The sequence below is a fragment of the Somniosus microcephalus genome, chromosome 16, assembly GCF_052327205.1.
Source record: "Somniosus microcephalus isolate GS21.2 chromosome 16, FLI_Smic_1.0, whole genome shotgun sequence".
Lineage (NCBI taxonomy): Eukaryota > Metazoa > Chordata > Chondrichthyes > Squaliformes > Somniosidae > Somniosus > Somniosus microcephalus.
In genome coordinates this window covers 71,013,024-71,025,524 of record NC_141002.1, presented here as the reverse complement: position 1 = coordinate 71,025,524, position 12,501 = coordinate 71,013,024, and the positions used below count along the sequence as shown (strand labels likewise).

Below are 12,501 nucleotides of genomic sequence, written 5' to 3'. Positions count from 1 at the left end.
TACATTAGTGCTCATTATTGAAATTAACTTCTGGTATTGTGTTACAGATACAGCACAGACTAGAGTCTGTCCCCTAAAACAAACCAATACCAATATTTTAGCATCTCTACAACTCCAGACTTCAACACCAGATGTGTCGATGGTAAGAGCCAACCATTACTTCCAAGTTTTATGAAGTGCTTCTCTTAAGAACAAGTTCAGGAGTAAAAAGTTGCTAATAATCTCACCGTTATTATTACAGCAAAATCCAGGCCCAACTTTGTGATGCTGATACATTATTGAAGCATAAGACACTGGTTAAGAGCCTAGGCATTATATTTTCCTCTTTTTTTCATCAAGAAAAAAATGTTTCATAAACTAGTAGAAATCAAAACGTTCTGTTCTTCCCTATCCTTCTGAGTGTTGGCATGCTTGTGGTCATCTGTAGAGACAACAGTTGTACTTGTTCCTTGACCTAGTAGAAGGAACACTTAACCTGAATGGTGTGGGTATACTAACCAGTTAGTTTTCACCTCCTTCCCACCAAATAACCTGGTGGAGAGATACAATTTGCCTCCTTTTGAGACGTGTTAATTGAAACTGGAATTATAACTGTGTCCTTACTAGCAGTTTAAAGTTCTGTATTGTCATTACTGGGCCAACAAGAACAATGATTAAAAAATTGCTTTCTGCTTATTTGAATCTTTAAAACTTTTGTCTAGTGGAGTATCCCAGATGATATAGATGAGTCTGCGACAGCCTATTTCACTCCACAGAGGATGAGCTTGAAGACAGGAACAACTGACTCACTAGAAAATTTTACAGAGGATATAACTTTTAGTGCAGTCATGTTGCATGAGGATGATCCAGGATTAACTGGTGAGTAGTAGGCTTGGTCATAAACATGTATGCAAACATTGAAACATCAAAGAGTCTGTTAATAGGGCTGGGTGGGCTAGACAATGGAAGTCTCCATTCTATTTGTAGGGTCCTAAGTGAAATGAATTTCAGTAGTCTCAACCTACTATTGGCCTAGTATGGAATCATTAGTTTAAACCTTGAACGCTGACCTCTCGAGTTACTGAAATAGAAAGATAAATGTATCAGGACCACTCTGTCCCACCAGATTCTCCTTGCAATCCATGCAAGGGACTTTCATTGTAGCTGTCCAGTCTGCAGAATACGTAATGTTACAGCAATGTTTAGACAGTGCATTATAATGCTTGGCAGGTCCTGTGGTTGTAATAGCTAAAGTTCAGCTAAGATTATACACTGGTTACTAGTTTACCAACTTGCACTTCACAGATATGATGCTGTTTCATGATCAATGCAAAATTAGAGTCCGGGCAATCATGCAGGAAATTGTGAACCTCGTAACAAGTGACAACTGTACTTGGAACCAAAAGACTTAAAATTCTTTTAGCTTTACCTTTAATACAAAAGATTGAAGAACTTTCAGAATTGCTAAGTTTTGTCCAGCTTAAATATTTGAATCACCTATTTATTTGTCTGTAAAAAAAAAAAAAACTGTGATACACATTTAAAACCCAAGGAGAACAATTGAACATTCCAAAAATATGTGTGGTTCCCTGTTTCAGTGGAGTGGAGTAATGCAGACTTGGTACTAAATAAATTCAAATTGTTTAGAGTAGTCCTATTGGTGAACCTAAGTAGAACAAACTGTATGGGCTGAATTCTATTTTCTTATTTTTGCTTCCTTTTGATGACCATATAAAGCACAATACATTATGGTAATTTTATTGAAAAAAATGAAAGCAGTACAATATTTGTAAGCCAAAGTATTTAATGAAAGCCTTTCCAGCAGCATTGTAGGAGAAGAAAACAAACTAACTAACTTTGGTTTCAAAATCTGAAGCTATTTTATGGAATAGTTGGTTACAGCACAGAAGGAGGCATTCGCCCTGTCGAGCCTGTGCCGGCTCTCTGCAAGAGCACTTCAGCTAGTCCCATTACCTCGCTCTTTCCCCGTAGCCCTGCAAATTATTTTCCTTCGGGTACTTATCTAATTCCCTTTTGAAAGCCACAATTGAATCTGCCTCCACCACCCTTTCAGGCATTCCAGATCCTAACCATTCGCTGCGTAAAAAAGTTTTTCCTCATGTCGCCTTTGGTTCTTCTGTCAATCACCTTAAATCTGTGTCCTCTGGTTCTCGACCTTTCTGCCAATAGGAACAGTATCTCTCTTTCTACTCTGTCCAGACCCCTCATGATTTTGAACATGTGGTGAAATAAGTCTTATAAGTATATACCTTATTCTACCTGTGTATAGTTTCCTATTGTAATCTATTGTAACCCTGCTGTTTTCTTGGTTGGCCAGGAATGCTGATGTACTGTATACCACTCTGCTGTGCCATTGATTGTCCTGATCTGTTACTTCGCCCTGGCTCCGCCTCCTAGTTCACTTCTGAGAAGCTGGTCAGAAGGCTAACATGTGTGTTCTGTTCTGTCCAGTTCTAAGCTATTAAAAGCCAACTGTTTGAGTTATAACTACCAGTCTCTGTAGCTATTTAAGGTATATCAATTTTAATAGCTTATTACTTCCAGGGATGGACAGACTCCTGAAGCCGGAGCGTCTAGACAGTGATCCACATTCGGCGGACGCATCGAAGAAATTCGAACATTGGCTCCGGTGTTTCGAACATTTCATTGCATCGCTCGATGATGGGGCCAACAAACTGGGCCTACTGACTAACCTAGTAAGTCATCGGACTTACTCGCTAATCGAGGACGCTTCTACATACGAGGATGCACTCGTGACTCTCAAGGCCCAATACCTGAAGCCTGTTAACGAGGTGTATGCCAGGCATCTCTTGGCTACCCGCAGGCAACTACCGGAGGAATCGCTGGATGATTTTCTACAGAATCTAAAGGCCCTGGCGAAGGACTGCAACTACAAGGCCGTGATGGCCATTTTGTACCAGGAAGAAGCGGTTCGCGATTCGTTTATATCGGGCCTTCGATCGAATTACATTAGGCAGAGGTTGCTTGAAAGGGACACTCTGGATCTAAAGACGGCCGTGGCTACAGCTCGATCGCTGGATGTGGCGCAGAAGAACTCCGAGACCTATGCGTCGGGCCATGCGGCCCTCAGCCTCGTGCGCGCCGAGCGAGGAGGCGCCATCCTCTCCGCCTGGGCCTCGGACCAGCCCTACACCACGGGAGTCTCCACCCAGCCCCACCACTGCAGCGATGTCCCGTGAACCAAGATGCTACATCTGCGGCCAGCTCAAGCACCCCAGACACTGATGTCCTGCGAGAGACACCACATGTTTCAAGTGCAAGAAACGGGGACATTTCAGCAAGGTATGTAAGGGGAATCCCGTACCTGATACAGTCTCCGCGGCCCTACACGTGGTCCCAGAATTTGATACCATCTCAGCGGCCGCCTACGGATCTACGATAGCCTCAGTCACGGTTGACCAGTCCAGACCGCATCCACTATCAAAGTCTATGATGGACGTTAAGGTAAACGGACACCCAACGAAGTGTTTAATCGATTGCGGGAGTACTGAGAGTTTTATTCACCCTAGCCTCATCAAACCGTACTCACTAAAGGTGTACCTTACCTGGAGCAAAATTGCGATGGCATCTAAGTCCCTCACTTCGGAGGTAATCGGTTTCTGTAAAGTAACACTGACTGTTAAGGGCACAGAGTATAAAGATTTTAAGCTCCTTGTGTTGCCGCAGCTCTGCGTGAAACTAATTCTAGGCCTAGATTTCCAGTGTCACCACGAGAGCGTCACACTTGCATATGGCGGATCCCAGCCCCTGCTCACAGTTTGCGGCCTCTCCACTTTAAAGATAAGCCCGCCATCCCTGTTTGCGAACCTCGCCCCAAACTGTAGACCTATCGCGACCAAAAGTCGACGGTACAGTTCGGAAGATAAAAAATTTATAAAAGAAGAAGTAGGAAGGCTACAGCGGGAGGGTATCATCGAAAATAGTAATAGCCCGTGGCGTGCTCAGGTAGTGGTGGTTAAAACTAACGAAACGAAACGGCTTGTGGTCGACTACAGCCAGACTATCAACATATATACGCAACTAGACGCTTATCCCTTGCCTTGCATCTCTGAGATGGTGAACCAGATTGCCCAGTATCATGTGTTTTCCACTATTGACTTAAAGTCTGCCTATCACCAGCTCCCCATAAAAGTAGACGACCGTCCTTATACGGCTTTTGAAGCAAATGGGCGCCTGTACCAATTCCTTAGGGTACCCTTCGGGGTCACGAATGGAGTTTCCGTTTTCCAACGGGAAATGGACCGTATGGTAGATGAGAATGCGTTGGAGGCAACATTTCCGTACCTGGACAATGTTACTATCTGTGGACGCGACCAACAGGAGCATGACCGGAATCTCGCTAAATTTCTAGAGACTGCCCAAAAGCTAAACCTGACTTATAACGAGCACAAATGTACTTTCAACACTACTCGTCTGTGTATTCTCGGCTGTGTGATAGAGAATGGGGTAATCGGGCCAGACCCTGAACGATTACGCCCGCTTAAAGAACTACCACTGCCACATAACCCTAAGGCCTTAAGAAGGTGTCTGGGATTCTTCTCTTATTATGCTCAGTGGGTGGCCAACTATTCGGACAAAGCCCGAGCCCTTATCAAGTCGACGTCCTTCCCTCTATCAGTAGAAGCGCAGGAGGCATTCACCAACATCAAACGGGACATTGAAAAGGCCGTGGTATGTGCTGTAGATGAGAGGATACCCTTCCAGGTAGAGAGCGATGCTTCTGATTTCGCGTTGGCTGCAACCCTCAACCAGGCCGGGAGACCGGTAGCCTTCTTTTCCCGTACACTACAGGGTCCTGAAGTCAGGCATTCTTCCGTTGAGAAGGAAGCACAAGCAATTATCGAGGCGGTCAGACATTGGAGACATTATCTCGCCGGCAAATGTTTCACACTCCTCACTGACCGGTCTGTGGCCTTCATGTTTAACACGAAGCAGAGAGGCAAGATTAAAAAATGACAAGATCCTAAGATGGCGGATAGAACTGTCCACTTACGACTACGATATTATGTACAGGCCAGGAGCACTCAACGAGCCACCCGATGCCCTATCTCGAGGGGTATGTGCCAGCCTTAGTACTGACAAGCTCCAAAGTCTCCACGATGCACTCTGCCACCCAGCAATCACCCGATTGAATCACTTCATCGAGCCTCGCAACTTGCCCTACTCCATTGAGGAGGTCCGAACGATGACCAGAGCCTGCCGCGTTTGTGCGGAATGCAAACCCCGCTTCTACAGGCCCGAGCAAGCTCACCTCATCAAGGCAACTCGGCCATTCGAGCGCCTAAGCCTTGATTTCAAAGGTCCTCTCCCATCGGTTGATCGTAATGTCTATTTCCTCAACGTTATAGACGAATACTCTCGTTTCCCCTTTGCAATTCCCTGCCCGGACATGACCAGTGCTACGGTAATCAAAAGCCTCTGCAACTTATTCTGTCTGTTCGGTATGCCCAACTATATCCATAGCGACAGAGGGACGTCGTTTATGAGTGATGAGTTACGCCGGTTCTTACTATCAAAAGGGATTGCTACTAGTAGAACCACTAGCTACAACCCCCGGGGCAATGGGCAGGTTGAGAGGGAGAATGCGACAGTGTGGAAGGCAGTCGTTCTGTCTTTAAAATCGAAAGGCCTACCGACCTCTCGCTGGCAGGAAGTTCTTCCTGATGTACTGCATTCCATAAGGTCTCTGCTGTGCACCGCAACAAATGCTACTCCTCATGAGAGGATGTTCGGTTTCCCCAGGAAATCTTCCTCCGGTATTTCACTACCCGGGTGGTTGATGTCCCTGGGCACTGTACTGCTACGAAAACATGAGAGGTCATAAGACTGATCCCCTAGTGGAGGAAGTACAGCTCCTCCACGCCAATCCTCAGTACGCATATATTCAATACCCTGATGGGCGTGAGGATACTGTTTCAATAAAGGACCTGGCTCCGGCAGGAGAAGAGAGAGAGAGCGATGCTGCTAGCGAAGATGCGGGTGTGGAGCACCGTGATGCGCCGCCTGTGGGGGTGGGATGCCCGGAGGTACAAGACGTACAAAACGTCGTTTTGGAAAACCCAGCAGACGCCGGGACGGCGGAGGAACCTGAGCAAGTCCCCCAAGAGGTTCCTCGGCCGACGCTACGTCGCTCACTACGAACTGTAAAACCCCCGGTCAGACTTAACTTATCGGAGGGGTGAATGTGGTGAAATAAGTCTTATAAGTATATACCTTATTCTATCTGTGTATAGTTTCCTATTGTAATCTATTGTAACCCTGCTGTTTTCTTGGTTGCCCAGGAATGCTGATGTACTGTATACCACTCTGCTGTGCCATTGATTGTCCTGATCTGTTACTTCGCCCCTGGCTCCGCCTCCTAGTTCACTTCTGAGAAGCTGGTCAGAAGGCTAACGTGTGTTCTGTTCTGTCCAGTTCTAAGCTATTAAAAGCCAACTGTTTGAGTTATAACTACCAGTCTCTGTAGCTATTTAAGGTATATCAGAACACCTCTTCTCAAATCTCCTCTCAACCTTCTCTGCTCTAAGGAGAACAACCCCAGCTTCTCCAATCTATCCTCACAACTGAAGTTCCTCATCCCTGGAATCATTCTTGTAAATCTTTTTGCACTCTCTCTAAGGCCTTCACATCCATCCTAAAGTGTGGTGCCCGGAATTGGATACAATACTCCAGTTGAGGCCGAACCAGTGTTTTATAAAGGTTCATCATAACTTTCTTGTTTTTGTTCTTTATGCCTCTATTTATGAAGCCCGTAAGCTTTTTTAACCGCTTTCTCAACCTGCCCTGCCACCTTCAACGATGTGTGCACATATACCTCCAGGTCTCTCTGTTCATGCACCCCTTTTGAATTGTACCCTTTAGTTTATATTTAATTTTAGTGACAACAGCAATATAATTTGGACCTAGATTTACATGCTGTTTTAAGTATTTTACCATAATCTAGTAACACTTTCCAAGTTTTGTAACTTTCTGTTTTTGACAGCTTCAGCCAGCTTGTTCCCAAACTTCTTGGAATCTTTTCTGAAGCATTCATCTAGTGCTATCTTTGATCTGGTAGAATCTTATGAAGCCAATTGTAGTGAACAGGTAAGATTTTTAAAGTCTGAGTTCTGCAACTAGTTTTTTGTGGAATAGCAGAAAGCTTCTATTTTCTAAATCGTGAAATTTAGCCCGGTTTGTTTTTGTGCCAGACTGTTTCATATCTCCCTAAGCCATATCAGTTGTGGCTGAATAACCCACTTCAAAACCTTTGCAATGCTGCTTTTTGAACAGACTGCCAAGAAGTGGATCAGTGTATTCTGGAATAAAAACAGAAAATGCAGGAACTACTCAGCAGGTCAGGCAGCATTTGTGGAGAGAGAAACAGAGTTAACGTTTCAGCTCGATATCATCGACCTGACACATTGGGGGTGATTTTCATTCAGAAGTCGGGAAGGAGGCGGGACTAAAACTTTCGGGGTTGTAGTCCCGCCTCTATCGAGATGCGGCCAATCCACGCGATTTTAACTTGATTGACCTTGTTGAGCCCGCCCAGCGAGCTCAGCAGGCCAATTAAGGGCCACCCGGCAACAGGTGACATCACAGACTGAAATTTCATCTGTCAAGACGTGTTGACAGATGAAATAACAGCTGTTTGAAGCTGTCAATCACTGACAGTCTTACTTCTAACCTGAGTCCTTCTACACAGACTCGGTTAGAAATCTCACCGGCACAGAAAGCTGCAGGCTGTCACTTTTGACATCGCAGCCATTCTGCTTTCTGTGCCGGTTAGATGATGGACTCCCGAAACCTAGAGGAAGGAAGGCTAAAAAGGTAAGTACAGGTAATTTAAACTTCTTTACACACTTTAGACACACCAAACACACTTACCTTTGCACTCATGCATCCATCACTCACCTGCACACCGACATCTCGACCCCTCCAAGTCCTTCAACCCGACGGCCCGACTCCTCTCACTTGCCGTGGTTTGGAACCGTCGGGAATCCCACACGTCAAGTTTTAAAATAGGGATTAGGCTAAAAACTGCCCGTTAATGACCTGTTAACAGGCAGTTAATTGGCACTAATCCCTTCCCGCCTCGGGTAGGCGGGTCCCAGTGCGGGGTGTGTACCTGCCTCCTTTGAAACTTACATGGAGGCGGGTTGGGGGTGGGATGGTGTCGGGACCCCTGAATTCGGGACTTTAACTCCCCGCACGCCTCCAATCCCGACTCCACGGGTCAATGAAAATCGACCCCATAAACTCTGTTTCTCTCTTCACCGATGCTGTCTGACCTGCTGAGTATTTCCAGCATTTTCTGTTTTTAATTCAGATTTTCAGCATCCATGGTACAGGAAACTTTGTGCTATCCGGCACTGACGGGACCGAGCTGTTGCCGTCCCATCAAAACTGCCGGACAAACCAGCGCTAATGTTGAAACATACGGAGATTTTGAGCTCCGTATCTGGCAACAAACCCTGTTGCTTAGCAACAGCTTCTAAACAGTCGGCCATACCTTGCAAGCGTCTCTGTAGCTTAGCAACAGCTTCAGCGAGACCTTGCAGAGCCTGACTGGTGGAAAAAAAAAGCAACGAAAAGAAAAAAAAACTAACGAAATGACTCCTGATTTTTGCCGGTGGCTCGAGCATTCCGGACAGGTAACCTCCGGATAAACCAAAGTTTCCTGTATTTTGCTTTTCTTTAAGTGTATCCTGGCATTGACGGGATTTTTTTTTCCTTTAAAGCCACTGTCACATTTCATGATTTTTGACCATTTTTCCACAAAAAGGATTTAGAAAAGAGTTGCATTTAAAATTTGGGGCTTTAAAGCAAAGTGTATTCGTACAAGTTTTTGTTTTAAACACCGAGGAAAGGTGGGTTGGAGAGGAGTACGTGCAAAAGACAGAAATATCCAGTTCAGATTGCGAGGTCTTTATTGTTAAACTCCTGGGTTACTTTTGTATGGTTAGATATTGGGCATTATTGGTCACAGCCCTAAATGAAAGATGGTCAGGCTGCATATGGGAATGACTAGTACTGTTGCATCTAAGAGAATACCTAAGAAACTTAAGTTTACAAATTTTGGCTTTGCTAATAATTCATAATGAAATTACATAATTAAGAAATATTTTAATATGATGCAGTTTGTAGCCTGTGTCTGTCACAGATGTCCAAAAATATTATGGGAATTGATTGAACCTGTAACTTATCCCCAGTTGCCTGTTATATTAAAATATACTTTTTCTCCACGTTGTTCTGTATTGAGAAGTACCTGGTGGGATGTTGATATAAGCTGATTCCTTAGATAAGGAAACTGTCAGTGGTCATAGTTTGGGTCCTTATGGTCTCCAGGTACTAATTGTGAATTGGTTATTCTGTTTTTCAAGACATACTGAGCAGCATAGACTGGGGAAGGGAAGAAGCAGTTTTGTGATTGGTCCTTAAGAGATTAAACTGTGACCCAAGTGCTCAAGAACAGATGTGCTAAGTGCAAGGAGAAATTTTGTCTTGCATAACTTTACTGTATCTGTTCAACTCTGTACTAAAGCAATTGGCTAGATATAAAGGTACACAGAGTAACTGTCCTGTCCATGTATGTGTTTTTAAAACACAATACAGTACTAGGTAAGCAGTTCCAAGTGCTTAAATGTTTCAGGTAAATATACTTAAGAAGATTGTGAACCGTGCAACTCCTGGACAGCAGAAATTTTCAAAAACAGCTAGTGTTCTCTGGTTCCTTCAGCAAGAGATGGTCACCTGGCGTTTAATTGGATCTCTTTACAGGTAACAACATTCAATTTTAGTATGAAACAGTTGGGAACAAGGTCAATTCTGAGTTTTCATATGGTTGATGCATCATATCTCGTCTTACAGCACAAGCCCATGTCACCATTTTGCACTTTCTAATTGGTAGCATTTTACCATGCTTGGTTGCACAGCATTTGCATTTATCTTTATTATAGGTAAACTCGTTAATGTGTTACAGATGCAGCCACTTTGTACATGCAATTTTTTTATCTCACTGCATAGGTTGCTATCAATCAATTTTGACCTTTGTAAACGGTTTTGATGTTCAGTGAAGATAAATTGAAATGGTGATAGTGTGGCTCCTTTATACTCAGAGGTACATCATATAGAATCCTATAAAACAGGAGGTTTAATTGTTTTGGTACTGCTTTTATGACTTACAACTAGTTGCTCTGCTTTTTCCCTTCTTGCTGCAATTTATTGTGTTGCATTGTCAGCAGTTTAATGCATTTTACTTCAACTGTCATTAATATTTGTAACATCTGTGCATGAATCTTGATTTGTTGTATGATGAATTTCTGCTATGATAATGGATCTCTGTTTTAAATTGTTATTGCACAACTTGAATAAACTACTTTATATCTTTCCTTGAAGCAAAGTTAAAATTTCACTGACCTGAGATTCAGGACTTTTTTGGTTTGTTTTATCAGAAGTCTAGAATAGCACATTTTGTTTCCTCTATTGTATGATTGTACTCTCTGGTGACAATCTGTATGAACCTGTTTTCTGCATATTTCTACGACATCTTAAGTCCTAAGTGTTTTATATATATAATAATAATGGCCAGGGCCTCATCTGTTCTTCATGTGTTTCTTTTCTCTCGTTCCTCTGAGCTGGAAAGAGGATTCTGTTCTGTACCATTCCATTTTTCAAAGTCGGAAGCTTCCAATTTAAAAATTGCACCAAATTGACCTGCCATTTTTCACATTCAAACTTGAAATGGCCATGGTAAATATTGGTCAATGACGCATGCTATGTTTTTCTAACATCACAAATGAATGTATGTTACTGATGTAGACGTTGGTATGGTTGATATTACTGGTGTGCATTACAACACTGTCCTTATGTCTGTTGTCATTTACAAAATGGCAGAAGCAGTTTGACCAATGAATAACTTCCACATCAGAGCTATGCTACAGGTCTGCAATTAAATGAATAAAAAGCATATTTTCAAGGTGTCTTAATTGTTGTGAACAGTTCATAAATGTACTTTTATGAATTTAAATTATTTTTTATGCTCCGAAGTGCTTATTTATCAGGTATTGTCAGCTTGTATTGCTGGAAATTGTCCTGCAAATGTCATTGTCTCTGTGATTTCATTGGAAAAATGGTTGTAGAACCAAAATCCTCAGATTTTCACTGACTCCAGTAATAATCTGAGGAAGCATATTTTATTGCAATAAAATAATTGTTATAGTGCCTTTTGCAACTGCAGGACATCCCAAAGTGCTTCACAGCCAATGAAGTACTTTTGAAGTGTAGTCATTGTTGTAATGTAGGGAAACGCTTGGTGCCATTTGGTGCTTTAGAGTTACATCAATCACTGTTGTCTTTCAGCACATTGATGCCAATGGATGCAATATAGTATAATTCTGTACAGATGGACAGTTATTTCATTCAGTGGCAAGATCAGGTACTATAGCTATTACTATTTTCTCAGTGAAATGTTTGAGGGCAGAAAAGATGAGATAAAATGGAAAGAGAAATAATCTGACTCAACCACCCATTTCTTATGATTACTAATATTTCTGACTTTGAGGACTGGATCAGTATTGCAAAGAAATAATTTTGGTTCGGTGTACAGTGAAGTATGGTGACTAAGAAGTCGATGCACTTTATATAAAAAAAAAAAAAAAAATCTGTTATTTTCCTCAACTGATTTAGTGTGCTGTTATTTTTGTAGGGATAGGATGGAATCCAGTGTGGAAGAGGGAATGATGTTTGAAGTAGCTGTAAGTATTCATTCACAGAGATGTAATAAAATTGTTTGTAATTTTCCAGCAAAGCATATTGATTGTAAAGACCGCCAAAGTTATTTCTTGGTTAACCTCTTTTCCCGTGAACTGGAGGCTAATTACCAATATTCAAAAAGGACAGCAAGTCTGAACCATAAAATGATAGGCCCATTAGCTTCACTTTGGGTATAGGCAAGTTGCTAGCAGAGATCATGAGAGATAACCATCTGCACAGAGATGGGGTTATTGGAGACTCTCAACCCGTCTGTCATTTTTGTATGTTTGTCTTATTAGTGAGGTGTCAAACGGCCCGGGATACAGTGTAATCCAGCCAGCGTGTGCTGTGCTAAAGGTTGCCATATGTCCTGGAATGGGACACTAAATGAACTCCACAGCAGTTCCTGCTCCTCTGCGCTCCACAGAAGGAAATGTTTTTTAAAAACAACTTTCCCTACCATTTCCTCAGCCGCTCCCTTTTAGGCCACTGTAGAACTGGAAAAAGTAGTTGAAGCTTACACGCTGCATGCTCCATTTAGTTTCTCATGCATTTACCAAGAAGGGTCCTGAATCAGGCGCTAGACTCTTCTTTACATATTTAAATTCATCAAACACTAATTTGTGGCAGCCACCAGGTACAGGAAACTTTGGTTTATCCGGACGTTGTATGTCCAGAAACCTCGATCTAACGGCAGAAATCAGCAGCCGTTTTGGTTAGGTTTTTTTTTCTTCTCCTAGCATT

At 42.8% G+C, this 12,501-nt stretch overlaps 1 protein-coding gene across 3 annotated transcripts in view; it reads left to right on the top strand.

Annotated features, from left to right (window-relative positions):
- The window catches only part of nup107 (nucleoporin 107), a 64,576-nt gene that overhangs the window by 25,692 nt on the left and 26,383 nt on the right, over positions 1-12,501 (top strand). For 2 of the 3 annotated variants that reach the window (XM_086009220.1, XM_086009218.1), the window contains exons 4-8: positions 48-142; positions 702-858; positions 7,004-7,107; positions 9,656-9,783; positions 11,711-11,759. In XM_086009220.1, the coding sequence (XP_085865346.1) occupies positions 48-142; positions 702-858; positions 7,004-7,107; positions 9,656-9,783; positions 11,711-11,759 (533 nt within the window). Of the gene's footprint in view, positions 1-47; positions 143-701; positions 859-7,003; positions 7,108-9,655; positions 9,784-11,710; positions 11,760-12,501 lie in introns of those variants that run through there. The other variant, XM_086009221.1, reaches the window with a different exon arrangement.